The following is a 14,264-nucleotide window of genomic DNA, read 5'->3' as shown; positions in this document are numbered from 1 at the left end:
ATAAAGATACTCTCCACTTTTCGATGAAAGCTCAAAAAATATATTTATTAAAAAAAATGACTTTCTTAACGAAATTGGAGATTTATGAAATTTTAACGATTAATATCGATGTCGCTTGTTGGTCATCAAGTATAAATTATTAATTTAATTATTTAAAATTATATTAAAGTTTTTGGAGACATACATAGCATTGACTTTGTTTTGTTTATTCACAATAACAAAAACAATACAGTCGAAAGGCGGGTATATTTCACCATAGCCGAATTTTAATTTAAAAATATAAATAAAAAGTACTTACTTTTACTGTCAAGTCTCGCATGAACATATTCTTAATTTTCATAATATAATTTTTATTTGCATAATATTGCATTGTATAAATGTATGTAGTACATGATTAGTGATATATGTAGATTGCACTTATTTTTTCACGAATAATTTTTAACCTCAAAATTTACAAGAGCTACCGGAAAAAGCATAAAGTCATATAAAAACATGGTTTGTCACAGGTATTTTAATGTATAATAGTGGCAATAATGTTAAAAAAATAAGGAAAAATTTACAAAAATAAAATATTACAACTAACTGGATAATTAATATGTTGAAATCATAGGTAATTTTAAGTAGCATAGGATTGAATTTTTGCTAAGCAAAATATACCTTTTTTTATTTCAAGCAAAGCTTTTTTAAATTTTGATTATAAAATAACTATTCAATATTTGTAGACATTGCAACGCGTCGTCTACAAATCAATAAATTTTGTTCTATATACGTTAAACATAAATTTTTATATTAAATTAACGGAAACCATAACAAAAACTATACAAATCTAGCTTTAACTGCATTTACAACTGTACATACACAGTTAACATCAGTCAACTACTCTTATTGTATTTATCAGCATATTCACATTTCTTAAACAAAACCAAGTCACAGATGTCCATGGTAGGGATCACGATTGCTGCGTAAGTAAACCGGACTTGTGAATGATTTGCCAGCCACCAGCGGCGTCAAGTTCTCGCCAGCGTAACTGACAAACGGTGAAATCTCACATTCTTCACCATGCACAATACCGCCAGCTGCTTCAATGTAACTTTTATGTAGACGCGCTAAATCTGCACGTGCCGTCGATGGACAATCCTTGCCAGCGCTGTCGGCATTCTTCAACGCGCTGAACTCTATGTGACGTGGCACTTCCATAGCCACAAATTTTTGCGCAAACTCAAACACATCGAAGACGAACTTTTCAATCTTGATGCCATTGGGTTTCTCTGGTGCAATACGTTTGCCTGAGTTATCCACAAATGGTATCTTCTTCTTGGCCACATGTAGTTTCAACTCTTTCTCATATGTTTCACCAATTTTATGCAAAAAAGCTGCCGAGAAGAAATGATTACAAATATTGCCAGCACTGAAAGTTAAACGCCCGTCGGGATTGCGCATTTCAGCGGTTTTCGCCGAAATTTCACTATATTCCACCACCTGATTTTTACCATCCACTATGGCCACCACACCGATAGCTTCATTGGGATGTGATTTCTCCACAACCTTGGCGGCACAGTCGGCATTCTCTTGTACACAATAACCGATAAATACCGGATCGGCCACCTTAATCAATATATTATCCACACTGTGCGCATGCAAATACAAAACACCGCGTTTCTTAATATCATCCAGTATGCCTTGTTGCTTCAATGCTCTGTACAATCCACCATTACCGTCGGGTGCACGTGCGACACGATGTTTTTGATCCAAGATGATGCGACCATCATAATCGAAACATGGCAATGAACCCTGTTCGAAGAGTATGATATTCTCCTTTTTCAGTCCAAAATAGTTGTTGGCCATGAAGTATTCGTTGGTTGGTTGTATTGTGTGTTCCGATGTCATGATGTACCACGTGATCACGCCACGCTTGCCAGTGGCGGCATAAGCCAATTCTTCTAGTTTCTGTATGCGTTCGGCTTGTATGCGAAAGAGGGACTTTTTCGATGGGAGACCCACGTCGTACATACCTTTAGGATGAGCGAAACCCAAACGGGTGCCTGTAGGGGGAGAAAGAGGGTGGTTTGAGTTATTGAGTGCAAATGCTTATTTATGTATATAAAAATAATTAAGTTTGAAAAGTTTTGAATTTATTATAGGCTAAAGTGTGGTGAATATGTGGCAACAATGTGTTAATAACTATATAAAATTAAATAAATTTGAAGACTCTCAATCTCTATATAATTTATTCAACAAATCACTTTGAAAAAATACAAGAATAAAATTCCGTTAGTTCATTTAAGCATGCGCAATCAATGCGGCATCAAATTTGAACATTCAAACCCAAATCAATTAATTTGAAAATAATTCAAAGCGCGTCTTAACCAAATTTTATGACAAAGAAACAGAGATTCTTACGTTTTTAGCTACATACCGCCATATACTTCTTATTTTAATATCTTGCTTGTTTTGTCTTTTACTAAAAAAGGCTTCATCACTGCTGGCTGACCTTTAAAACGTGTTTGTTTGGTTTAAATCAATTCTTGTTTTGTGTTGACGTAAATGCCTCATGGTAGTCTGTGCAGAAAGATGTTTTTGAATAAAGTCACACCTAGTTGCATAAATATTTATAGGGCTCTGAAGTCGATTGGTATAAGAGTTACACTAATCGGGCTTACAGATAAAATTTGTATATATTTGTACTGCAAATTTTAGTATTTATTGCATATTAATTGTAAAACAAGAATGCCGAGCTGCAGATATCGATATATGTGTGCATGTTAGTATTGTAGGTAGCGCTGTAAGCGCGAGAATGCATTAAATAAATATAATATGTCAAGGCGCTTGAGTTATTTTTAACTTGTATGTATGTAGGCTCATACAAACACATATATATATGTGTGTAAAAATGATTGCAAAGTAGATAAAGGAATAAACTTGCTTAACGGCATAGCCCTTTCTGCAATTATCGTTGACATTTCTTTTAATTAACTCGTAATTAGAAGTAATTATGTTTTTAAAGTACTATTTATGTTAGCTATTAACTATAACAATATTTACTACTTAAATTTCAAAGCACTTAAATGAAGATCCCGTAAAAAATAAATTTAAAGTGCATTATTTTATCAGTTAATTGATTCACTTCCATTTCCTTAACAAAAAAATAAGTGAGAACCAAAACATCTTTATCTCATCACTGTTATCTGTTATCAAGATCTGTGAGCAACGAAAGATTCTTGGAAGACTAAACATACATACAATTATATATACATATGTATAATTATGACAAACAAATGCCGGTGTCTAGTAGGAGAAATGCATTATAGCCTTTTCGCACAGCCAAGTTAATTGATCAATAAAAATTTTATTTGAGAAATCAGTTTAATGCAGAAAAATTAGATTTTTATTTTGTATGGTAAATCGATCTAAATCAGCGCTTTAATTGAGCAAAGGCCGGTTAATTAATCAATTAGCTCCTGTGCGAAAAGGCTATTACGGTATTTGGTGGAGTGTTGAACGGAAAGAAAAGCCTGGGTTAGTGGGCTGAATCCAGTTGTATATCGCCACAAGTACTGTTACCATTAAAGCAAAACACTATTTCAATCGGAAAATGTTTTCTAGTATTACAACAACACAATATTAATTTCAAAAATTTCAGTATCAGGTGAATTCGACACAGCCGGGATAGTCGGGTCTACGTAGCTCCTCGGATTTTTATTCAGCCATTCACTGTAGCAACAAAAACTACGATTTTAATGTTACCAGACAAGGCGGTCCAACAAATAACCGAAAGCAGCGGATTTGATATCGGGTCAATGACTGTTACAATTGTTACATACTCTAAAACTATTTAGGCTGTGCTTTGCACTATTACAACAACAACAAAGGCATCGTATGCTACCTTACTGTCAGACCGGTAAACGAATGGAGTCTTAGCTAGGTGCAGCTACAAGAATTGCGCATTTAAATAAATAAAAAAAAGCACTGCCACCGCAGCGAATTTGCCTTTCAATCTACAAAATGATCTAATAATATAACATTGCATTGTTATTATTGAAGCAATACAAGAAATCATACAATTCTTGTCTTTCAGCGCCTTTTTCAAATGACTAAGCTTACTTTGAGTAAACTCGATTTAAAACAATAAATAAGAAGTGAAGAAAAAGACAAAACCATTAAGAAATCGTATTGAGCTATGCAACAGTTGAGATACAAAGTGGTTACTGGTTTGTATATTACGGTAACTTTGAGGCGTATTCTTTGTGAGTATTTCTTGCTTCGGTGTTTGTATGAAGTTACGTGACAGGCAAGTTAATTATTTTATTTATCATTTTCTCAAAAGTACGAGTATACTACACATACTCTTTGAAAAGGAGGCGCTAACGGTGCAACGAAGACACATAAATATATACATACACACCTACATATAAACTTGCCAAGCAGCCACGACAGCACAGTTGCGCAGTAATATTGAACTCTGTGTTGCCTTTATTACATTTAAGCCGTTTACACAGTTGATTATGCATTAGTTGAAAAAAAAAGCTTTTACTCACTGCGCGCAAATGTGTAATAGCGCAAAAGCGCGCAAATACGATTTAACACAACACAAATGATACACTTGATGTTTGTGAATTGTTAAACTAAATATTAAATAATTTTCAAATATTATACGCACTCCGCTTTGCGCTTTTTCATAATATAGAAAATAATTTAATTTACCTTGTCCACCAGCCATTAGCAAGACAGCAACATGTCCGGCACTAATCTGACGCATTCCCTCCTCTTCATAAGCCTTGAGACGCTCTTCGGCAGTACGCTCAATGCTAACTAGATTCTCTTCAGGCACTGGTTGCATGCGATCATCCAGCTTAATGCCATTCTCTTGCAGCGATGCAGTTGCACGTTCAAAATACAATTTCAATTCTTTCAGATTGAGTTCGGCTATGTCACGCACCAAGATTTCCTGCTGATCGAGCGACAACTCATCCCAGAATTTAAGCAAATGCTCCTGTCCAACCTTTGAAAGGCGCTCGTACAGTTCATCATATACTGTCATAGTTGCTGTTATGAAAAAAAAAAATATGATTTAATGTGTAAACAGCGTTAATAATTGTTTGTTTTTTGCACGTCAGTATAATATATGTATGTAAATATGTAGATTTTTAATTATTTTACAAAAATTTAGCACTAACCAGATAAAAACAAACACCAAAAAACGAAACAAAAACAAAATTAATAAAATTATACGAAACGAAATATCGAGCAAAACGAAAACAAATTATTTTTCAACACAATTGCTACTCGATCTACACTGAACGTAAGAAGCGCGCCAACTCAACTGCACAGCAACGTATTCCGACCGCTACTGAGCTTTAAGCGAACGCTTGTAGGTGCGATATGTGCGCCAACAAGCCAATTGCTAACTTGGACAAACTGCGGCTTGTTTGGTTGGTTGTTTACTTGTTTTGTTTGATTGCCTTGTTGTTGTTGTTAGCCTCCACTTCATACTTCTTTGTAGCTTGCTGTTACTTGGCGTTTAGCTTTTGGTCTTTATAAAAATGTTCAAGACAAAGAGTGACGGTAGCGAGTGTACATTCCCAAAACCAGCTGCTTTGTGGGCTTGCCATGCTCAGTTAATGGTCTACAGTATGCTAAAATCTAACTGAACTAGTCTGACCTGCGCAAGCTGACTGGGTGTCCCTGAACAACAAAGCCTCCTACAAGTAACAGCGAAAGTGAATTGTGGTGTCGATTCTTAAGACAGCTTTAGCATTGAGTAGAATTTAAATACGTGGCATGCCCTTTTACTCAGCTATTATATAATATTATGGTTACAGACCTATCAACCTATAACAACAATAGGTAAACAGACGGTTTACATACATACATATAATATGTGAAGAGAGTAAGACACTTTAACAAAAAGAACGGAACATTTGATAAGAAACTCAATATACGAGTAGTGTTGATAAGAATTATGTATATACTTCCGTTTGTATTTATTTAAAGTACTTTTTAAGATATTAAATGTTTATTTAGTCGTATGTAAATATTTTTAGTTAGAAATAACTAACAAAAAAGTATTGGTATTAAGTAAAATGAGATGGTGAATTATGCAGCGTATATTTTCTAAATTTATTACAAATTAAGTATTAAAAACTCGTACATACTGCTAGAGATATTTCAGGAAAACTATTGCTTTCATATACTATTAGTTACCTACGTGTATTTTGACATGCTTTAATGAAGAGGTGGGCCATATAGAAATACCTCACAACGCCAGCATTGAAATGAGTTCAAATGTAACAAAATTTTAAATATGCACTTCTCCTATTTTTCTTTAAACCAAATCATTAGTTTAATAACCCTTCACTATAATTTAAGTTTTAATTGAAGCTAATCAGTAATTGTGTATCTGTTGTTGGTGCATATCTTTTAATGATGTAAAACAAATCCGTGGTTATTGAGCAACAATTTAATGGTAATGTAATATGGCAGAATTAGCGTTGCGAATGGCAACCAACCAAAAACAATGCCAGCATCGAACCGGCTGCTCCGCTTCTAGACAAGCATCCATCGAGTTTACTAGTTAATCATGTTTGCCGTGTCACACCAACACTGCCATTTGTGAATATGCATATTCAAATAGAGGTTTATGTATGCAAATACATATTGAAAATTCAATCAATCGATTAGCATGTATTTTGTTTTATACTACCCCTTTGGCACAACAAATTTATTATTTTCATTAGCGTAATTTTATAACAAAACTATATTATATACGAAAGCAATTAAATTTTATCATATTCTATATGGATAAGTGGCTTACATCGTTATCTATTCCGCAAAGTGACGTGGGTTTGGCCATTAAAACACTTACCGTTTTTTATAGCAGCGGACACTTCTTTACCCATTATTTCCTTATGCCACTTTCAAATGCACTTTACACTTGCAATTCATGCCTTCAATTTAGTGTTTTGTTACACTTTAAGCGGGGGGAAACGCCTAAATCTTTTCTGGATTATAATACGTGCAACACGATAAAACGAAACCGAATTGGAAATTCTTCATTGTTTATATTGCTCCAGTGGCGGTGGTAGTGGTATTTTATTTCGCTAGAAAATACAGTGAAAAACAATCGATACATTATTCGTTGCCAGATTGCTCGGAGTTAGAAAAAGCACCACATTTTTTGAGGCATTTGTGTTGGCAGTTGTTATTGATGTTATCGATATGACAATGTTTAATATATCGGTTATTGAATTATTTTATTTAAATTTATTTAATTTCTTAAAACAAAATTATTTGGAAAACAGGATGTTGTACAGTCTGCTGTAAATAGTTAAATAATAATTATACTTTTTCTTAATTAATGACTTTTCTTTATTGTGTCGGTATCTCTCATTATATATCGATAATAAAGATCTATGATTATAACACTTTTTAAACCCAATAGTAGTAGATGACACGCCAAACTAATGTTGTAGCGGCATAGAACGTCCCAAATAATTTTGAGGAATGGTCGCGATTTGACAGTCCTTGACCGGATAGAAATCGGGTTTCGTTCTGCTTACGTAGAACCGACTGTGGTGGGAACGGATATTACTTCCGTGATATTGTTAGATCCTTCATACGCAGTCCAATCACCTGATTCTCAGTTTTTTAAGAAATCATACTAAGCCATATATAGCAATCCACGCAGATCGCTCTGCTGATATGCTTTGAATATCATCCAGATTAGCAAAAATACCGAACTAAGCCTCACCACTTTATATCCCTTGTGTTTTCTAAGCAATAAGTACACAATAAGGACCTAATATTCTCTTAAACTGTCACAGAGACTACCGTATTTTATGCCTAGTGACACCAAGTAAAGTATATTCCTTATTTAGTTCGTCTATTCAATATTAAGATGCTTCTTCAGTTGATCTCCAAATCACAAATAAAATTACCATAGATGAACCCTGTCTGAAAACGGCTTCAGGGTCGGCAAAGTGGGAAGTAAGGTTTCGTTTTAATGGGTATCATACATATGAATCGTACACAAAGTGTTTTTTTGGAAGGGTTTTTCAATAAGAGCAACACAACAAAAACGGTTTGGGATATCAATGAAATTCTTTATTCCTGTGAAAGGTTGTGCGCCGTCCGGTTGGAACCACATATTGTCCAAGTCCATATCATCCAATTCGGACCAAAAATATTCCGTTATCATTTAGCGGTAGCGATTCCCATTCACAGTAATGTGCCAGTTTAAATCCTTACGGAAGAAGTACGGCCCAATGACGACGCCGGCCCATAAATCGCATGAAACCGTAATTTTTTCGGGATGCAAAGGTGACTCATGGAGTACGAGTGGATTGCTGCCTGACCAAGCCAGAAATGAGCCTCATCGCTGAAGGTGGTTTTTCGATGAAAATCCGGATAATTTTCAACATGTTGACCAGCCCAATTCACGAACATACGACGATTCTGGTAGTCAAGCAGCTTCAGTTCTTGCGTCAATTTGATGTTGTAAAGATCGTAAGATCTTTTTGCAAAATTCGCAACAACCACGTCACAGAGATGCCCAACGCTTGAGAACGACGTGTGACAGGACAATTATGACGCTCAAATATTGGATATAGCGCTCTTACAGTTGAGGCCACTCACCTTAATTTCGGTTGTAAACTTTAATAATTTCGACTCGTTGTTGCATCGTATATCTTTTCATGATAAAATGGAAATGGAAATGAAATGAAACACCAATAACGTTAACCTTAAAATCAAACGCAGGATCACTATTGCTAAAAGGTGCTACTTTGGACTGAATAGTAGTAGGCAATTGAAAAGTATAGTCCTCTCTTGACGAACCAAATTTCAGACGGCATTTTCGAGAAAAAAGTTATGCGCAAGATTTATGGTCCTTTAATAGAACGACATACATAGACATAGTTCAGCGAATAAAAAGACAGCGGCTACGCTGGCTAGGTCATGTTATTCGAATAGACGAAAATAGTCCAGCTTTGAAGGTTTTCGAAGCAGTACCCGCCGGTGGAAGCAGCGGAAGTGGAAGACCTTCACCCCTATTCTGTTGAAAAGATCAAGTGGAGAGCGATCTGCTTTACTTGATTATTGAGTTGATTATTGATTCGGCTATAATCGCATAGGCGGTTCCTACGCCAATTACATACATACATATATACTCGAATTAATTGTACACGATTGACTTCAATCCTGGGAAATCTGGAGGACCTTATCTGTACATTTCTTTAATATATGCATGTATAATAGTTAGTCGTCATTTGGATCCAAACCAGTTATCGGACCGGACCATAAACCGAGTTCTCTATTTTCTTTAGAGACAGCTTTTGTTGCAAGAATACTTATATATATATATATACTAGGGCTCTTGATATTCGACTAATCGACTAACCGAATTAACCGAATAGGGTATTATTCGAATAAGCAGCAGAACAACTATTCGAATAATCGTAGAACAACGACTATTCGAATAGTACTAACCGGTTAATATTCATACGAACGGTTACAAACCGGATATTCGAATAATCGGTTTTCAGGTTAATCGAATAATTTTAAGAGCCCTAATTCATACGTACATATGTATATGTTTCGAATCAGTTTAGCTGTCCTAGCAAATCGTTACTATATAGTTCTTTCTTTGCCTAATCTTTCTACTACATATCAGTGGTAGACAAATCACAAACAGCCATTCACACATGTAAAGAACAATTAAGGACACGCAACCTTTTTTAATTAATATTTACATATTGGAGAACACACATACATACATATATTCAGACGAACTTATATATTTTTAAGCATACATACATATATTTGTTAGTATGTTTGTAAGCAGTAGCGCTCAGCTGCTCTGTCTGTCATGGATTTTTAATCATCTACGTACCATTTACTTGTATTATTAAAAAAGGAGACCGTTACAAAGGACTCCGCTGGTCTTTCAAGATTTATGTCAAGGTGCGCATGTCGCATAGACTACACAATAATAACAAACTCATAAACACTGCCGCTCACATACACATGAACGCACACAAACATACCATATAGTACCTTCATGGTGATCCCTTTATAAAGCAAAAGGAAAATCCCGTGCTCCTTCGTACACCAAACGTTATCTTAAGAATACATACATACATACCGACACACTCTCAGTTCTGCATATGGGCATGTGCGCATGAGTATTCACCCAGCTGGCCAAGGCGAATGCGCGCGAAAATGATTCAATCACCCCGCTGGCAATGCATTGGCATTTTACCTTTTTTGCGGCCAATGTACTTAACGAAAAATACTTACGACAATAGAAGTGTAAGAAAGGACCATGTACACAAAGTGCATTCATATAAATTGTGCGATTGTATGTATGTATGTATTCGTTTGTGTGTGTGTGTATATATCCTCTTTGCACATAATAATTCAAATTCAATTGTTGCGACTTCTTGTTGGCCCCTAAGACGCATGCGGGCGCTTAGCACAGTGTGACAGTAGTGAGCGAAAAGTAGTCAAGTATTTTTTCTTACATAAATTCAATCAGCTTTTATTGTGGCGCGGGGAAAAGCTCGGTACCGTTGGAAGGTTGACGAAATAACTGAGTAAGTAGTAATTTTAAAAGACCGTGTGTCTCATAGCCTACAGAGCCAACCCAACAGTGACGTCATGCGGCGTATCTGCACCAAAGAAGGACTGAAGACTGTCCTACTGACCGGAAGAGTAACTCTGCTTTCTGGGATTGAAAAGGTCTGATCTTCTTCAAAAGGTCGAGATCTCTACTATGGCTAATTATTGAATAAATAGACAGTAAATTGCAGAACAAATGGCCTCATTGGCAAAGAAAAAAACACTTCCTCCATAACAGGTTCTACTATACCGCATTATTGAACAAATATAATAGTGAATTGTAGATAAAATGATTCAAGACAACGTACCACCTCAGCTCAGCTTCATTATCGGCCCCTTACGACTTCTCTATATTTCCAAATTTGACAAAGTCTCTCGCCGGGTAGCAATTCCAGTCGAATGAGAAAGTTATCACCACCAAGGAGACCGTAGATCTACAGAAAATTAATATTTCCGACAGAGTCGCATCATCAATCACAAATGTTCTGATTTTTTTCTTTTACAAGCAGGGATCTTATATTATCGCCATTGTAATTTAGGTTATGAAGAAACAGTTTAGTTTCCTGGATATAAACTGGGACTCTAATGCTTGTTTATGTTGCGACTTAAGTACTGTTGGTCATTATATATAAAGCTGTTCATTGATAATTTTTATCAGTTTTATCACATTTGAACCCACTGTCCCTGAGACATTAGTTGCGCTTACTGGGCATGTGCTACCCTTATCTAAATGGAACGGCGCAGTATTCAGGTATGTCGTACTATGCTAGTTTTGTTGTAAGAGTGTTGTCATTAGACCAACTGCGCAAAAGTTTGAACACGAGCCACAAAATGTTTGTATGTATATTTCTCAAAATACTTACATATATAGACTTTCTTTTACATTACAGAATTTAAAAAATTAAGTAACCCGTAAAACGACGAAAAAAATTAAAGTTCATGTAGCGCACAAAAGTCGTTACCGCTTTATGACAGCTTTAGGGGGAGAAGAACCCCGCTAATAAGAGTTGCGGCAAGACATCTTCGTTGGAAACAAAACTAAGCAAGAACGACTTTTTATAGGCGTTTATAAAATATGTTTCTTTGGATATTCAAGAGTCAAAGGCTCATTGTGTTATTTCAATTCATACAATCTCTTTGCGCCCCAAATAGTCAGCTTAGCGTTCATTGAACTCTACGAAGTTTTGTTATACCTTTTCTCATTAGATTATATAAGTTTCTATGCTTAGCTCCGGAGTTCATCTCGATCAGCAATCCGGAACTAGTAAACCACTGGTTTGTATGGCCTTCTTTATTTCATAATTTCATAGACTCTTTAAGATTACTTCTGAGACGTTCAAGCAGGATCGCACGTCAATTGATCCTGGTTTGACGATTGACTGAGAGAGCTCTTAAAGCACATGGAGTAGGCGTTGTTATGAAACACCGGCAGTCATTCGTTACAAAAGTGGACACCATTCATTTCCCGGAGCTTCCCAGTTTTATCGTTAAGATATTCCTTGGAGGACACTAAAAGCTTCTATATATATATATTTGGCGTAGGAACCGCTTTAAGCGATTATAGCCGAATCCACTAGAGCGCTCTACTCATTCTCTTTTTTGCTTTTTGGCGCCGACTGGAAACACCAAGTGACGCCAGACTAAAAGCATCTAGTGAACTCAAATCATGCCAAATCCCGTTATATATCACCGAACGATCATTCACTGAAGATATAGTTTTCCGACTGCTCAAAGGGGTTTATTTATCTTTGCCACATACTCTGCCGGAGACTTACTTGAGATCTATATTCATACTATCTGGATATTTCATGCGTCTAAGATTTCCGAAATCAAAATACCTCTCTTTGCCGAATGTCTTCTCGTCAATTGTGTTGTTAGTTAGTGGTGTGATGACTTCAAAAAAGTGTAGGAAGAAAATAGTTTTGGAAAATCGATGTGCAAGAAGTAGATAGAGATCCTTAACTGATACAATACAATTTATAGTAAATTGATTAATGATTTTAGTCTGAAGTATGACACTAATCGATCTGATGCGTATTCTCTCATAATACAAAGCAAAGTCATCGATTAATCAAAATTTTCGCAAGATTTAACTACTAGTAAGATTTTACTAGTAGTTAGTTCAGTTACTGTTTTGTAACTGAAATATCCGCTTCGGAGAAGAATACATGTTTGTTGGGCCACAAAAAGCTTTGAAATGTTTTGGAGAGCCCTACCATTTTCATTACTGTATTTTCTATTGCTGAATGCAGTTTTAGAGCCAGAAGAGAATGGGCACTGATCCATTTTCTGTTCTTTTACAAGATTTGGCGCATGCAAAATTTATGATTTTTGAATCTGATGATTTTCCTGCAATAACCATCAAACAAACAGTCAGCGCACTCGTTGAAAGTCATAACTTTGAAGTTTTAGATAATTTCGTTTATCTGGGAACCAGCATTGGCAACACCAACAATGTCAACCTCGAAATCCAACGCAGAATCACTCTTGCCAACAGGTGCTACTTTGGACTGAGTAGGCAATTGAAAAGTAAAGTCCTCTCTCGACGAACCAAAATCAAACTCTACAAGTCGCTCATTATTCCTCAGTCCTGATGTAGGGCGCTGAAGCGTGGACGATGACAATATCCGATGAGACGACTCTTGGGGTTTTCGAGAGAAAGGTTTTGCGCAAGATTTATGGTCCTCTAAACATTGGCAACGGCGATTACCGCAGACGATGGAACGATGAGCTGTACGATTTATACGACGACATTGACATAGTTCAGCGAATAAAAAGACAACGGCTACGCTGACTAGGTCATGTTGTACGGATGGATGAAAACACTCCAGCTCTGAAAGTGTTCGATGCAGTACCCGCTGGAGGAAGCCGAGAAAGAGGACGACCTCCACTCCGATGGAAGGATCAAGTGGAAAGGGACCTGCCTTCACTTGGTGTTTCCAGTTGGCGCCAAAAGGAAAAAAGGATAAAAGAGTGGCGCGCTCTGGTGGATTCGGCTATAATCGCTTAAAGCTGTTCCCACGCCAAATATATATGTATGTATATAATCGGCTAATTTTAGTTGTAAGATGTTGAATGCTCTCAATATAAACTTCTTGTCATTAAGCTAATCCGGTTATCTAGAAACCTGCAAAGCTTTGTGATATATTGACAAATTATGATTGCATCAACTTTCTCACAATCGAGTTCTGAGGGTTTAATTTGATTACTGGAGATTTCATTACTTGGTATAGTCTTCTTCTCCATATATGTATGTCTATTAATAATCTCTTCGTTCGATTTCGATCGTGATTGGAGTTTACATATTGAGAAGATCACTTATAATTGGGGTAACCGTTTTAAGACTCGATAATATTTTTTCAAGAAACAAAAAATATCTTCAAGTAACTGGACCAAATCATGCGAGAAAATAGACATTTGTATGAATATATATTTTTACTGATTCAATTGATTTAAATAAGTGGATTCATAATTAATAGTGAGCTCATTAAGCGGAGACCGTTCAATTACTGATTATCAAAAAATATGGCTTCTTCGGTGGATCAAAGTATATACATTTAGAGTTTTGAATTTACATAAAATACATACGTATATGTATATATAGTATAGAATATATTGCACTATATATATTATATCATTCCCTAAGCGAT

General features: G+C 35.9%; 1 protein-coding gene across 2 annotated transcripts; it reads right to left on the bottom strand.

The window, feature by feature from the left end:
• Positions 1 to 326: 326 nt before the first annotated feature.
• LOC105212438 (UDP-N-acetylhexosamine pyrophosphorylase) lies at positions 327 to 7,097 on the bottom strand. 2 transcript variants are annotated; one of them, XM_011184409.3, is made up of 3 exons: positions 6,863 to 7,097; positions 4,702 to 5,043; positions 327 to 2,042 (listed from the first exon to the last, which is right to left on the bottom strand). In XM_011184409.3, exons 1-3 carry the CDS (start codon positions 6,894 to 6,896, stop codon positions 928 to 930), a joined length of 1,491 nt encoding a protein of 496 aa, XP_011182711.1. In that variant the 5' UTR covers positions 6,897 to 7,097; the 3' UTR covers positions 327 to 927. The 2 variants fall into 2 exon arrangements, with proteins under 2 accessions (XP_011182711.1, XP_011182712.1); XM_011184410.3 differs by lacking the exon at positions 6,863 to 7,097 and adding an exon at positions 5,175 to 5,360.
• Positions 7,098 to 14,264: the final 7,167 nt, after the last annotated feature.

This window comes from Zeugodacus cucurbitae, chromosome 3, assembly GCF_028554725.1.
Source record: "Zeugodacus cucurbitae isolate PBARC_wt_2022May chromosome 3, idZeuCucr1.2, whole genome shotgun sequence".
Taxonomy (NCBI): Eukaryota; Metazoa; Arthropoda; class Insecta; order Diptera; family Tephritidae; genus Zeugodacus; species Zeugodacus cucurbitae.
The sequence above is the reverse complement of the archived record's forward strand: the minus strand, read 5'-3'. Positions and strand labels throughout refer to the sequence as shown.